Genomic DNA, 14,978 nt, shown 5'->3' on the forward strand with positions numbered 1-14,978 from the left:
CCCCCAGTTTATATACTGAGCATGACGTCACATGGTATGGAATGTCCCTTGGGCCAGTTTGGGTCAGCTGTCCTGGCTGTGCCCCCTCCCAGCTTCTCGCTGTCAGGGCAGTATGAGAAGCCAAAAAATCCTTGACTAGTGTAAGCACTGCTCAGCAACAACTAAACCATTGGTGTGTTACCAACATTATTCTCATCCTAAATCCAAAACACAGCACTGTGCCAGCTACTGGGAAGAAAATTGACTCTATCCCAGCCGAAACCAGGACAATGCCCCTGGGAGCTTTATATTATTCTAAGATTCATGGTGATTCAGGGAACTCAGTGGATGGTACAAAGACTTCAAGGGTGTCAAATGGGTGTTTTTGTTAGTAATTACTGAAGGTGATAAAATAATTGATTTAAAGCTACAGTCTGTTAGGAGTTTTACTCCAGTTCAATCCTGCCAAGCCAGTTAATATTCCCAGGGCTATGTGTCTGCTGAACAAGGCAAACTCCTATGACCTTGACCCATAGAAACTGCAAAACAATAAAGTTTTGGTGGTGTGTGGTTTTTTTTTTTTAAAGCTAAAACATCTTAGTCTGTGGTTCTCCCTCATTGGTAAGATGCACTTACAAATCAGTTGCTATTTCTTATAACAGAGAACGTTCTATATTGTTTGTTCCGCTATTTTGAAACCAGGTATCAAACTCAGCCTTACATACTCTATAACACAGGCACCTTAGCTGCTCAAAATGGTTTCTGTATATAAAAGGAAGTCCTTTACTCAGTGTCACAAAACTTGTAATTCAAACCAGAAGTGGGCAATGGACTGGTGAGGTGTGAGGGTCTATAAATGGACTCACACTTAAGGCTGAAAGTTTATTTACTCTGAAATCGATTTCATTTAAGTATCCCATGGTCACATGGGAAGAGCTCTATAGTTGTGAACACAGTGGTCTTGTGAAAACAGCCTGAAGTTTTAAAATGTCTAAGCAATTGTTAGGCAAACAAAGATTAAGGGTGAGACACTGCGTTTCTAACACTAATATCCATTTAAGTAATCACTTCATTTTTAAAGTGTGAGTTGTTGGGGTTTTTTTTGTTTTGTTGTTTGTTTTAAGATTAATTTTAAAAGATTCATCTTGATGTTCACTATGAAAATATATATGTATGTATGTTTTCATACATTACTGAAAGAGTTATTTTCTTCTATTATTCCTGTTTCAACATCTGGAAGACCACTGAACCTCCAAAACCAACCTCCACTCCTTATACATATCCTAGGTTGCAGCAACAAACATTCATTATATACAGGTTTAACCAGGGAGAATTTCAGTTCAGAAATGCACCAAAGCCACCAATTCATTTGTTTTTATACCATTCATTTTTTCCAATACTCCAGATGAAGCTGTAGTGGAAATCCGGATCTTTTGAGTATTTTAAGAAACAGGTATTTACATGAGCATATTAAGAATGATCCTTGGACTAGTGCCAAGCTGAAAACCCAAATCAAATGAAGCAGTAGTGACCCTAACCATGTCCAAAACCACCCATAGCTGCTTTTTATGAAGGCAGGATTTCATCCATTTTTCCACTTAAATCAAGTTTTATATCTTAATTCCCGCACAGGCTTTTGGAGGAAGAGAATAAATGAAAGCAAGTAGAAAAAGAAATCTTCCCACTTTTCTCCTCCACACAAATAAAAATTTGAAGCCTAACATGGACCACTTCATCAATTCCAAATTATCTCAATTGAAAACGATGCTGCAAGGCATAGTACTGATGGTAAAAGAACGAACGCTGTTCTTTGCCTCAGTCACCTCTCTTGCAGAAGTTAGTACTGCTATTGTTTGATACCATTTTATAGATCAGTATCTTCTAGTCCCAGTGGTTTCTGTAAGTATATATCCTAACTGTTGACTGAAAGCTTCCATTACTTTACACTCTTCCTTTGAGGAACAGCGTGCTGTAACATGGGTCAAAAGGCTAAAGTACTGCAACGAGAAAATAATCATTAAAACATCCATTCAAAGACAGTGTTAAATCCTCAGCCGTCATAAATCAGCATAAATACAAACATACTAATCAGAGGAGGTTACTATTTCTACTATTTCTGTAATTATAGCATGATTACAGTACAGTAAGAGCAGCAACTCTCAAGAAAGTAAATAAGTAGTGAAATGCATATTGATTAAATGTAGAGTTACCAGTTTGTAACAACTGATATCTGTCTAAAGGAGAACAGATTGCCTAAATTTTATTAACATTTTTTTCCCATAATACCACTGCCTTGTCATTTACATAGTTCCATATCTATGATCACAGATCACTTTTTTAATGCCTTGTCATCTCTGCATGTAAAAATTCTATGAAGACTGACATTTTCATTCATTATCAAAGGTAATACAGAAATACCTTGAAGCCCAGCTACCCCAAGTAGTGTAAGCATGATCCCCCCCCCTTGCCTCAGTATTTCTTTCTATAATTACTCAAAAGCAGATGCAGGATTTTGCTCATCCCACCTATTGGTCCAATCATGCTTGAAATCCAATTTTACAACCCTAGTCATTTTCAAAAGCACAGCTAACATTTTTAGCATGGATTTAGAAGTTATATGAAATGCTTCCAGTTCACAAGAGGATTTGAGGCCTGAAAAGATTCAGATCTTTCTCTGAAATAGATTTGGAGGGGTACCTGCCATGCAAGCTTTGCAAAAGCTTCAGAGCCAGTTAAGAAAAGAGTATGCAAAAGCACCCACTGTTTCACATACATAAGGGAGATTTTTGGAACAGCCCTCAGGATGTGTCAGATGCTGCTGCAACAGAAGATTACACTGATGACCCAGCCTAGTTAGGAAAAACCCACTGAGGTAACAGATTGCTGAGTAAGCATTTAACTAGGAAAAACCCACCGAGGTAACAGATTGCTGAGTAAGCATTTAACACAACACCAATTTCTCAAGTTACTTTTTCAGTAGTGTTAGACCTATGCCATAATGGCAGCAACTAATGGGCATTATCAACATAAATATTATATTGAAATACAAGGAATCTACAAAAAGTTTTTATCTTTTTTACACTGAAGTGCAAGACTCTCCAACCAAAAGACTGCAAAGTGGAAAGTAGCAGAATAATTCCAGATTAACATATTTGCCAGAAACAATGCTTGTCTCCAGTATAATGTCTTGCATTTGAAGGAAGTGGCAGGATATAAAAAAAATAAAGCCCAATATTATCTGTAAAAATAATTTGATGTTTTGATCTGCAAAAGTTGTATCCAAATTTGATGCCTTAGCTGTTCAATAAAAAAAAATCAGCTGTTTTGAAGCATTTCATTCTATACAAGCAGAAACATACATATCTATTCAAGCCACCAAGAAAAGATAGCCAAACATCAATTTTTCATACTTCATTATGTGACTACAACTAGAAATCCTTTACACAGAGGCACATACACTATATATATTTCTGTATTTTCCCTTGAGCAAAAGAGATCTTTTTACATTCAAAAAAAAAATATGCTAATAGAATTGGATACAATTTTGCAGTCTTTAGTTTCTTTTTATCAGCACCCACAATGATGTTTTGGCATCTACTCCAGATGAGAAGACTTTCCCACTGCCACTCTTTTTCATTAAATTAACAAGAAGCAGGTAAGAATTGTCTCCAGCCTCATTAGTGTGTCATAAGTAATGAGCACTAAGGAGATTTCCCCACACATACACATATGATCTATAAAACAGTGTTATCTGTAGAACACTGAAAGATTTACCCTTAAATTAGCATTAGGTGTACATCATTTATGACATTTAAAGTATATAGAACACAGGTATCTGTAGCACAAGAGGAATCTGTTCTATTGCCCTAGAATTCAGGTGAAAGTACTAGCTTTTTACTGCTTTCTTATTAGGATACTTTTAACTCATATTTTAAAATAATTTTTTAAAGGTTTTATTTTAAAGAATTAAACCTACACCAATACCATAATTTCTAAGTCATGAGCAGTTACAAGCAGAGCAGAACAAGTCTCCTTCCCTCCAATGTTTTCTCACACTCTACATACATAGCATTTTTTTTCATCTTTGTATAGAAAGAGTAGCACCTGGATATAGCTAGCCTCTGGTAAGATACAGGTAAATAGAGTACCTCCAGAATAGTATCAATACTCCAACTTTACTTATTCATTCACCACTTATTATCCCTTTTTATCTACCTCCTTCTAACAGATGTAGAAATTAGTCTGTTTTCACATCATCTCCCTCTGATACCATCTCTCATCCTATTAGGTCGCAGAATGGCTACGGCAATTTCTCAGTTCTGACTTTGCATAGTGAAACTTCCCAACAGTTTCCCTACAAATCAGGCGGTTGGGGAGATTGCTTGGATACGTATGTTTATTTCCAGTTTAGTCACCAACTGAACTGCTGAAAAGACATCTACTTATTTCTTCAGATGGGTCCTTGCAAATATTCACAAGAACAAAGATTCTGTTACCTGCCTGAATATTCTTCTACAGGAATGGCTCACACTACCTTAAGGATCATTTCATTCCCTAGAACGTGGAAAGATTTAAGACAGATGAAATCATTCCGTACTGCTTCTTCCAAGGTTTTTTCACCTTCCTCTGGTAGCAACCGCTCTTGTCAACAGCTCGTTGTTCTACGGGTTTAATCCAGTGTGACAAAAACTTCACGTTCCTGTAATGACTATATGTTATTGGGAAAGGTTTTCCATTACACATAAAAGTACCATTTTAACACGCGATATCATCATCAAGCTTAAGCAGCAAAGAAACATATGATGTCCCTAGAGTAAAGAAGAGTGAATGCTATAATATTTAACCCTGACTGCAGTATTAACTTCTGTACATCACCTATTTGATGAAAATGGGTTAAACCTTTCAGATTACATTTTATAAGCCAGTGATGGGAAATTCATCTCGTACAAAGGGAACGTGTATTCCTTAAACACTTAGTTCTGGTATACATGTCCTGTATTTCTTCCTAGCTATTTCAGAAGCTATTTAAATTTTGTCAATCTAGGTACATATGAAACAGGCAATACCACATATTATCACATTAAAACAGATAGAAATGCAAGTTTTTCCAAGACCATTTGAACAGCTGATTAGTATTTCTTTAAAACAGATGTTACTATTTAGTTTTTGCAGCAATTTATTTCTTTCTGCTTCCAGGAAGAGATAACAATCTTCCCTTGAGCCAAAAGAACTCCAGCTGAGCAGAAATTAGGGAAGGAACTAGGATGTTTGAAACAGGGACAGAGAGAGAGAGACATGAGTTAAAGAAAAATATTAAATTAAATGTCTGCTTTCATAAGCTTTCCTGAGCCAAATACAGCACATCTGTGTATACTGAACAGCAGACAGTTGTTTTACAAGTAAATAAAAAAGCAACTGCAGAGAAATCTCTATTCACTATCTGTGCACTTGAGGAGTGTATTTTTTTCATACATCATTCATGTATGAAGGCAGAGATTTCACAGAAAGCAGTATTTGAGACTGATTTTTCACCAAATTAAATAGCACAGGCTGCACTGATTGCAAAGTTAAAGAAGCTTAATGAAGGAAACAGAAAGGAAGCAGCAACGCTGCCGTGGGTTCTGACCCCTCCTCGCCCCACTGTCATCTAAGCACCATGGTTACAGATCCATTTCCCAAGCCTTACCATTTGCATTAAGCCAAATAACCTTATTCCTCAACTGAGAGTGAAACAAAGAACGCTGCAAGGCTAGACTTTCTAAAAGAGATCAGGATGGATTGCTAACAATCATGACTATTTGGTATCCCCCATACACATCAACAGCTAAATAAAAGTCTAATTTTCAAAGCCTATAGCTCTCGTTTATGTTCAGATTTTCACAAGGTTAGTGCAGCCAACATGCTGTCCCCTTTTGAAATTCAAAAGGCATCAGATTAAACTCATTCGGCTCACTTAAAGAAAATCCACTGCAGATTATAGGTATTAAGCCTTTCTAAAATGTTTGGTCCCTTGGCAAACCTTAGCTCCCTTCATGGAAAGAAGAACAAAACAAAACCAAACCAACAAAAAAGCCACAGTGCCTATTTTCAGGGGAGCACATGCCAGGAACTTGTGTACTCTCCGTAGAATAGAGGGGTAAATTTGCAGCGGGGCTGATGGACTCTGCCAGTCACTAACAAGCAGTAAGAATACAATGGCAATGTTGCATATTTTGGCACAGAAAATAAGAATTAATCATCAACTGATCAGTTTCAGCAAATCAGCTCAATGGTTCAGCTACTTACTAAACACAGTTGTTTGATTTACACCCTGGCTGAGCTTCACCCCATCCTGAAAAATATTTCTTTACAAAAAAAGCTGTAAGTAAAAGCAGTAGTAAAATTGATTTTATTTCTCCATTTTCAAGAGAGACATTCTCTCTTTGCACATTGAGCACACATTTCATTACCCTGCATCAGGAGGAAGAAACTTCGTCCACAGACAATCTAATGCCACCCAGAGCACAGCTGCTTTTCAGTCCAATTTTTCCACACATTTTTTTCTTTTCTCTTCCACATTTCAGTAAAATCTCACTTCCTCCCCCCCCCGCCTTGTTTGCTGCCACAGGCTAGTCTGAAACAAACACATGATTGCAAAATCATTCAGACATGATGAGAATGGCATACTTCAGGTGGACAAAGTGTATCACTGCAGTTACTGTCAACTCTAGGTCCCCTGGTTCGCCAAGCAATTCTGAGGTACAAAAGTCACAGCTCCTACTTATGTAGTCATTCACATCAACAAAATCACAGAAACGCCTGAAAAGCAGTATCAAGTATTGAGAATACCACAACTATGTGGTACTAGTAAACAACCACATTTTATTTACCACTTACAGCACTAGGTAATTTGTCTTCCCCCCCCGCCACTACCAAACCAAGTTTTATAAAGACACCTAACAGCTACTGAAAATATGTTAAAGGGTTATATTATACTGAAATTACAGAGACTGTATCCCATCAAAAACCTCTGTTTGCCTGTCCTGTCATAGAAGGCGTTTAGATGCTCTCTAGGTGAGAAGATAGTAGCAAAGCCAGTGATAACACACATTGTTGGGTAAAAGCGTGGTGGCCTGGAAGAAGTTTGTATGGAGAACTTAGAAGGATGTTCTGCTGCAGCTCCATCTCCAACTAAAAGGGAAAAGTGTTAGTTCTGTGATTAGATGGGATTCAGCAAACATGCGCTCGGTTTTTTAAGTGCTGCAATTTGTCCGACAGTGGGTAAATCTGTTTTTTAACCAGCTTCCACTTCCCTACTCAGCAAATGAGGAGCAAACCTACCTATTCTCCACAAGGAAATTGTGACCATAAATTGACAAAATATGAGCATTCATAAATGACAACAATAAAAACATGTAAATGGCTGGAAAATTTAACAAATTGGGTAAAATACACCAGCTGGCAGCATACTAGCTTTATCTTCCGAGGATAGCACGTAGAAACAAAATACACCAGAACTTTTGACGTTTCTCTACTCCTTTCCATAGACGTTATCAATCAATATTGACAAGTAAGATACTGAAAAATTCTATACATGCCTATTTCTTCAGCTTGTAAAAGTAATACACATTGATTTCTCTCATGATTCACCGAAGTATTGTTTGTTTCAACAAATACAACAGAGATTTCAGAGGGAACACTACAAAAAGCATTGCTAAGATAATACGCAGTAAAAGTAAAGATTAATAAACACGGGAGTGATATGAGGTAAAGGGCAAGATGAGTAATAGTACAAGAAGGAAAGGGAGAAAAATCTATCGTGGCACACAAAAACTGCTATTTGATGCAACGTCATATTTATTCTTCAGCATTTCTAAAAGGTACTTGCCACTCCGACATGTTTGAAATAGCAGATATAACAATACACATCTTAAACCTTCACACAATATTAAGACTGAAGGATGGTATGAAATACCTTCATTCTTTCTGACAAGCATATTACTTGTCTTCCATACAGAGAATATTTACAGATCTGACCCTTACAAAGACGGCTGGCGCACCCATTGTGCAAAACTAGACAATGAGAAGAAACACTGGTTTTGACAAGTGGCATAAACGAGATTTATTTGTCTGCAGAGTGGTACATCATAAAGATTACTATCTGTGAACAGGTTTCTGTTAAATATAGAAAATAATATCGAACCACAGCCTCACAGAAAGAGGGATTACAAGTTTAAGTTAAGATATCCTTATATTCTGCCCTAGCTATAAATTAATAAGTGAGAAAGAAACAGGAAAGCGTCCTCCATGGCAAGTCTCCTGGGCAGAAACGCATTATACATAGCATAACAAGCAGAATTCCAACTGTTCTATTACATCAAAACTGAATTCTAGAGATCCTCAAGATTTACCTGAGATCACATGGAACTTCAAGAATATTTTAACTGTCAATTAGACCAAATCTAAAATAAGTCTTTCCTGAAGGTTACAAAAGTTTTTAGCAGCATCCTTTCTTCCCCCTCCCCTCATTTTTTTTTTCCTTCTTCTTCCTTTCAGATTCCAGAAACCAGAAAGATAAATGACAAAATGCCACAAAAGAATCTACTTTTAGTGTTTCTGGCCAAACTGAGAAAGACTTTCTTTCTGGATTTCTAATTTAGGTTGCTGAGCCTAAACTTGTGGAGCACTTTTAAATGTTTTAGCCCAGGTAATAAGATAACATAACAAGCGTACCACTTCCAAGGGCATCATTCTTAATCAAAATTAGCCCTATCATAACAGCAGAAAAACCCATAAAAATTAAAACTTTTGACACAAAAAATTCTCTTCCCCCACCAAGTGCAAGATAAACAGGTAGAATAAATGTGTGGCTGCCCTATTGTAGAAGGGCTGCAATCATGGAAAAGCAAGCCTATTACATGAGGCTAGCGTTAAGAATATATGTGTATACACACACACATATATTCTTATATGCATACATAATGCAGTTCAAGTACAGGGATTCCCAAACTAGCTTTAAGCAATCTCATTCTGATACCAAGCACCACCTACGGCAGGTGCTTGTTTACTTTTCTACACAAGATAGAGGTACCCTACCTACTTTGTTTAAAAGCTACCTTAGAAATCTCTGTACTATACCGCAGCCTGCAGATTCAATGTGGCTGCGTACTCTAAGGCAGTATGGTTGGCGACCGCACTTGTGCCAAGAAAAGGGGGCCTCATTTTGCCATTGCCAGTTTTATAGTCCAGCACTTGCACCCCTGAGGCCATGGGCTTTGTGCAGGAGGGTGAAGGAGAAACAGAGGTACCTCCTGCCTACACATCTGGTGGTATGTTTTTTTGTTTGGTTGGTTGTTTTTTTGTTTGGGGGAGCAGTGATTGTTGGGTTTTTGGTTTTTGTTCTTTTCAAATATATCACTGGAGCTCAAAACTTTTCTCCCAGATGAAGGAAAAGGCTTTATTTCACCAAGTAGCTTCTAGTTTGCTGTATTAGGCACTTGCTTATAAGTCATCAAAATAATGCCATCAGGCTAAACACATTCCTTGAAATAATGCAGTTGTGCCACTGGTAAATTTGTCCCATTATTTTTAAACACAGTCCACAACAAAGCGCACGCTTCTTCAGGTATAGTAAGGTCGCAAGCCATATGCTAAATGCCACTTCTGTACCTCAAACATAAGTACTTATAAGCCATTGACTGAACATGCATCGTCATCCACATTGATAGAAATCAGAAAGCTTTCATGGCCCAGAAAACTCAGACAGCAAAAGTAAGTGCGAAAGGAATTCTAAGCAGGAGACAAATGATAGAGTTAATGCCCCTGCATTTCTAGAAGAATTCAGAAAGCACAATATTAAGACAGTCTGTTATCCACCAAACCTACAGCAAAAACGTATCCTCTTTTCTGCTAAAGTAGTAGTCTACTACTGCACCACAGAGTTCACCTTCCATCATGGGGAAAGGAAGGACACTGCTGAACCTCAGCCTGAGATCTCAAAAGCGAGCATCACTTTTGGCTACCTGCTGGAGCATGTAACAATGGTGTGGCTACAGCCGAGGGTATAAGCACACAGTGAGCCTTGTTCTTCCACCTCCAAATCTAGGAAGGGGCAGGGTTCCTCCACTGTCCTATCAGTCTAAATGAAAAACAGTTACTTTCAACATCATTATAGCCCAAATACTGTTTCTAAGATGGGAAAGCGCTTAAGAACTACAAACAAGTATTTTCAACATTTCCCCCCACCACGAGCACAATAATGTCAAAGATGTTCCCCTTTATCTTTCCTTGAGTCTCAGACTGAGTCCTTCACACATCTTTTTCGGACAGGATGGAAAGATATTAGTGTTTTCATATTCCTTAAGAAATAATTACCAAACCCAACAAACAAAGAAAATAGTCGACCTTGAAAGTACGTCCAGGGACAAAGTAAACATTTAAGTCAGGTTCTCATGTTTAAGAAGGTAAGCGAATTCATTATATTTCTATCACTTCCAACAATGGACATACGCCAAATCAAAACCCATACCTTCATTAAGCAACATCCACGTACCAGAAATGAGCACACTACTTTTATCCTGCTATAAAACACAGAGGTGGCATTCTTCTGAAGCCAATGAATTACAGATTGCTTTGTAACATCAGAGCAGTAAGATTGCCAGTAAACTGCACTGTAGAAAAACGACCACCATCCATTTCTCTGCCATTAAAATATGTAAGTTCTGCCTTTTACAGCCCTGTTGTTTGTAAATCCGTTTAATGAGTTGCTGTAGTAGTAATATTATTATTGTTATTAAAGTGCATCTTGTTGGGTTTATGGTCCTGTTCTCAGCTATAAAAGCATTCTACTTCAATCAAATTATTCAATGTCTTGGCATCTTGGTCACATTTCATGTGTGGACAGAAAGGAATTAGCCGTCATAGAAAAAAGGAAAGTTTTTTTTCACATCAAGCTTCTTCTAAGGAGTCAAATTTTTGTCATTTGAACAAAAAAAAATTGTCACTGAGCAGAGATTAAAGTATCCAGCCGTTCAATAGTAATGTTGAAGTAATATTCAGAAAAGTCTCCCTTTAGCTAAAAGCAGGCAAGTGTGATTAGACAAGGTAATCTGGACCGCAGATCTTAGTTACTGACGCCAATCACTGACTTCATGCAATCATTCCCTTCTACAAACAGTTTTCCAGTCGGAATGTTTAGGTGTCTGGGGCCACAAAAGCATGCAGGTAGCTGCAGAATCAGGCCCTGAGCCTATTATACACTACGTGCACTCGCTGAGCACTCAGTACAGTAGGATTCGTTTCTGAAGTTGTGTGAAAAAACTACGCTGCCTTCAGCATAGTATGAAAAAAGTAACATGTACACAACCATCATATTAGATCTGCCAAAACCAAGATGTCCAAGGAAATATAAAAGTGGGCAGGAAAACACAGACTTTGGAATAGTTTTACCCAAGTTAAATTCACCTTCAAAAATTGGTTCCACTTAAGTTTTTATGAGACTGATTTTAGAGCAGTAATTTTTACTTCTTCCATCAAAACATACGTAGTTAACTGAGACAGGCAAATATATCTCAATCTTGTTACCTCTTTGGCACTACAACCAACTGGAAACATGATTAAGAGTAATCATTGTCTCTCAAAGCTGCACCAAAACTGAGTTTAGGTAATACAGAAAAGATAGTTCATTTCAAAAACATGAACTTTCTGTAATTTGATAGGCATTTGGTTCATGCATATGGTTTTAGACCATGCTGAGAAGTTAGCTGCATACAGTTCTGAAAATCAGAAGTTAATAATGAATGCACTCTTAGAAGTGGTAGCTATGTATTTTCCTCTTTTTAACAAGACTATAAAATAAGAAAACTCACCATGCTGTGTTAACATAGTTGAACTCATCAATTCATATTTGTTTACAGTTAGGCTTGGAGACATGCTGAGGTCTTCCAAAACTATCACCGTGACACAATGCAAAGACGGCATGACCACATAACAAGGAACAAAAAGCAGCAGCTGCAGCAAGTGCTGTGCTCACTGATTTCAGCACCAACGTATGAAATGGAGATACTGTGCTTCTGTACAAACTTTAAAAAAAAAAATCCTCACGATGGAAAACTTTCTGTCCTGCAAGATTGATGCTTTACCTTAGCTAAGCAATTTCACACAGCAGGATATTAGACCCTGCTTTTCGCAAACACAACTGCTCCTGCAAGCCCACTCTGTTTGGGTCCAACCAATGAATTAACCATATGTTTACAAGAAATACTAACTGCCACAGACAGAATTGCCTTCTGCTGTAGGAGATTAAAGCATAATCTCCTTCCAGTAGATGGCATATCGATAGCACTGTATCATTTTTTAAACTTCCATCATGTGCTGTTGAAAAATTACTCTATGTTCTACACAGCCAGTTAAAAATCAAGTGACTGAAAGCAAATGCTGAACAGAGTAGTCCAAGACTTTTATAAATCTCCAACTCTACTGTAGAGTTTCAGTCTCCTTTTTAACAGGATGACCAATCTGGTACCAAAAGCAAAACTCCACTTTGCAACACATACTGTACTTGGGTGGGATTTTAACTGGAATTTCTCTCACATTGATAATTTTCATCCCTCAATTGCATAAGAACATAAATCACCATGTGCCACAAAATTATACTCTTATGAAAGTATATCCACTCCTCAGAGTCATACTGTTCATAATTAGTATTCACATGCCAACTTCAACTTCTTCATATTCTTTCCAACTATTTTTTGAAAGGCGGGGAGGAACTTGAATTTTTTTTCTTTACAATTATCAAGAATGAGCTACAGTTCATTTTTCATACAGGTAGTATTTTCTCAAGAAGATGAGTCACCTGCTTTTAGGGCTTTACACTAGATACCTTGTCCCAGTTTAGTCCCCTGAATGTTCAAGTAGTTTGTAAGACACTTCTAAATTTTCATATTTTATTGTTTTTTATGAAGTTTTCCACATCTCTCTTCACTACAGTTCAATCTGCACAAGCTCATGCAAGATACAAACCTGCATCTGCAAAAGCTGACTTGGTGCTTTCTCCCCTTTTTAACTCTGGCATAATTTAGCAAAGAATGTATCACTCTTAAGCGAGGGTAAAATTATTAATCCGAATTGACAAGAAGTTTCACACTTGACTGCTAGTGAACGTTTCCTTAGACTGCTTATTAAATCAGAAGGGATAATTATCGAATCACAATATATTACAATTTTCCTCCAAGTTTAGTATTTCAAAGGGCATCGGAGTGGTTCGTATGGACTGGCACTGTAGAGTCCCTGAATCAGAAGTGTTACCAAAAGAAAAAAAAAGTACCCCTCCCTCACCAATAACAACCCCCTCCAAAGGGGTGAAGTAATTGAGGCATTTTGATATTCCTGATTTTTCCCTGCATTCGGGCCTTTTCCCACTCAGAGATTTTCCCAGTTATTATTTGCCTGTGTTTGAGCATGTAGAGAGATGTGCTTGTAGAGAGATGTGCTTCTGCAACAACCAACTTTGAGTACTTAGCAGGCACACACTTTTTTTTTTTGCCTTTTTTTTTTTTAAGTCTCAGTGAACAACTAAGGTTTAAAACATGCAGTGCTTCTGCAAAAAGCTGCTTCGATGCTGATTTTACAGGAAGAGACCAAGAATAAGGGCAAAGGCACATTTCACTGATAAATGCACATGCATATATCCTGTGATAACATGCTTTACGGACTTAGCAATAAGTACCCTAGAAACTTCTAACACAGCAGAGAAAAACCACAGTCAAAATTTGGGCTTGATTTTCTGATAATGAACTGGAAGCCTGAACTGAGAGCAGTGTCATTATAATAGATCTGCTGTGTACCCAGCATTAACTTTCCATCTGTGTACATCAAGACAATGGGATAGAGCGTCTCAGCTTTATCTTTTCTTTGCTGAACATGTTATGTCTACAGCATGGAGAATATACTATCTCCGAGCAACTGAGCAGTATGCATTATCTTATCAGAACACTGCATGGTCAGAACAAGTTTTATTTTTAAGCTGCAATAGATTTTGTTCATATTTTCCTCAGTGATTTATTATACTTGCACAGAAAAGAATGCTTCTAGATTGCAGTGTTATCTCAATGCCAGGAAACGTGTTAAAAAGTTGCTGCAACATCTCACCTGCATGTCACGGTAAAAAAAGGTAAGCCCTAGGTCTATGCTCAGATACAGAAACCTAAACTGAGATGAGATTGTTCAAGTGTTTATTTTTTGTGCTGTATAAGGGAAAACATTAGCATGTTCTCAGTTTCAGCTGTTCGGCTTCCTTATTTCCAATGAAGGAGAGTCTATCCGCTATTACTGCTGTACGTATAAAGCTTGTATTTGTTACTGTCTTGCTCCATCACATGAGCTGTGGGTCAACTTACACAGGAGCAGCTCTTTTACATCATAAAAACCGCCTAGAAAAGACCAAGACAAGACTCGGTATCTTTCAGAGGATCGGGAGGGGGAGAGAGAAGAATCAGAGAAGATACCTACTCTAAACTTACTACCCCAGTAAAAGCTGAAATCTGCGTTATTTCTCTTGAGAGCACTGAATCTAAAAAAGCAAACAGCAAACAAAACAGGAGAACTCTAAGCAAAATAGCTCTCGGTACTCACCTAGTGCTGAAGACCAGTGCAGGAAAGAGAGGCAGCAAGTAATAAGCAGAGATGAATTTCATACTGGAGCTCCCCTGGTTTGTTCCGTTCCTCACTATCCTCTTCGCTCCGACTCTTTCCCCCTCTCTTCCTCCAGCAGCTCCTCAGCCTCGCCTTGCCAGGGGAGCTGCCCGCCCCGCTGCGGGAGGGTCCTAGCTCCGCCGGAGCAGACAGACCAACAGACCGAGTAAGGAAGGGAGCTCCGAGCGGGATCTGAGCTCCAGGAGCGATGTCAGGAGGCGGCGAGCCGCTGCCGCAAGCCCGCAGCCCGGGGAGCCTTCCCGGCGCCGGCTCCAGCCGAGTCCTGAAGGATGTGCCGGCACTCGCCGCCTAAGCGGCGGCCGGGGAGG

General features: G+C 38.4%; 1 protein-coding gene across 1 annotated transcript in view; it reads right to left on the reverse strand.

Moving 5' to 3' along the window:
* Positions 1-14,710, reverse strand: part of LUZP2 (leucine zipper protein 2) — a 204,765-nt gene extending 190,055 nt beyond the window's left edge. Inside the window, exon 1 of the mRNA XM_009288871.1 lies at positions 14,590-14,710. Within this exon, the coding sequence (XP_009287146.1) occupies positions 14,590-14,651 (62 nt within the window). The 5' untranslated portion in view covers positions 14,652-14,710. The remainder of the gene's footprint in view (positions 1-14,589) is intronic.
* Between the last annotated feature and the right edge of the window lie 268 nt (positions 14,711-14,978).

This window comes from Aptenodytes forsteri, unplaced genomic scaffold, assembly GCF_000699145.1.
Source record: "Aptenodytes forsteri isolate BGI_AS27 unplaced genomic scaffold, ASM69914v1 Scaffold8, whole genome shotgun sequence".
Classification (NCBI taxonomy): domain Eukaryota; kingdom Metazoa; phylum Chordata; class Aves; order Sphenisciformes; family Spheniscidae; genus Aptenodytes; species Aptenodytes forsteri.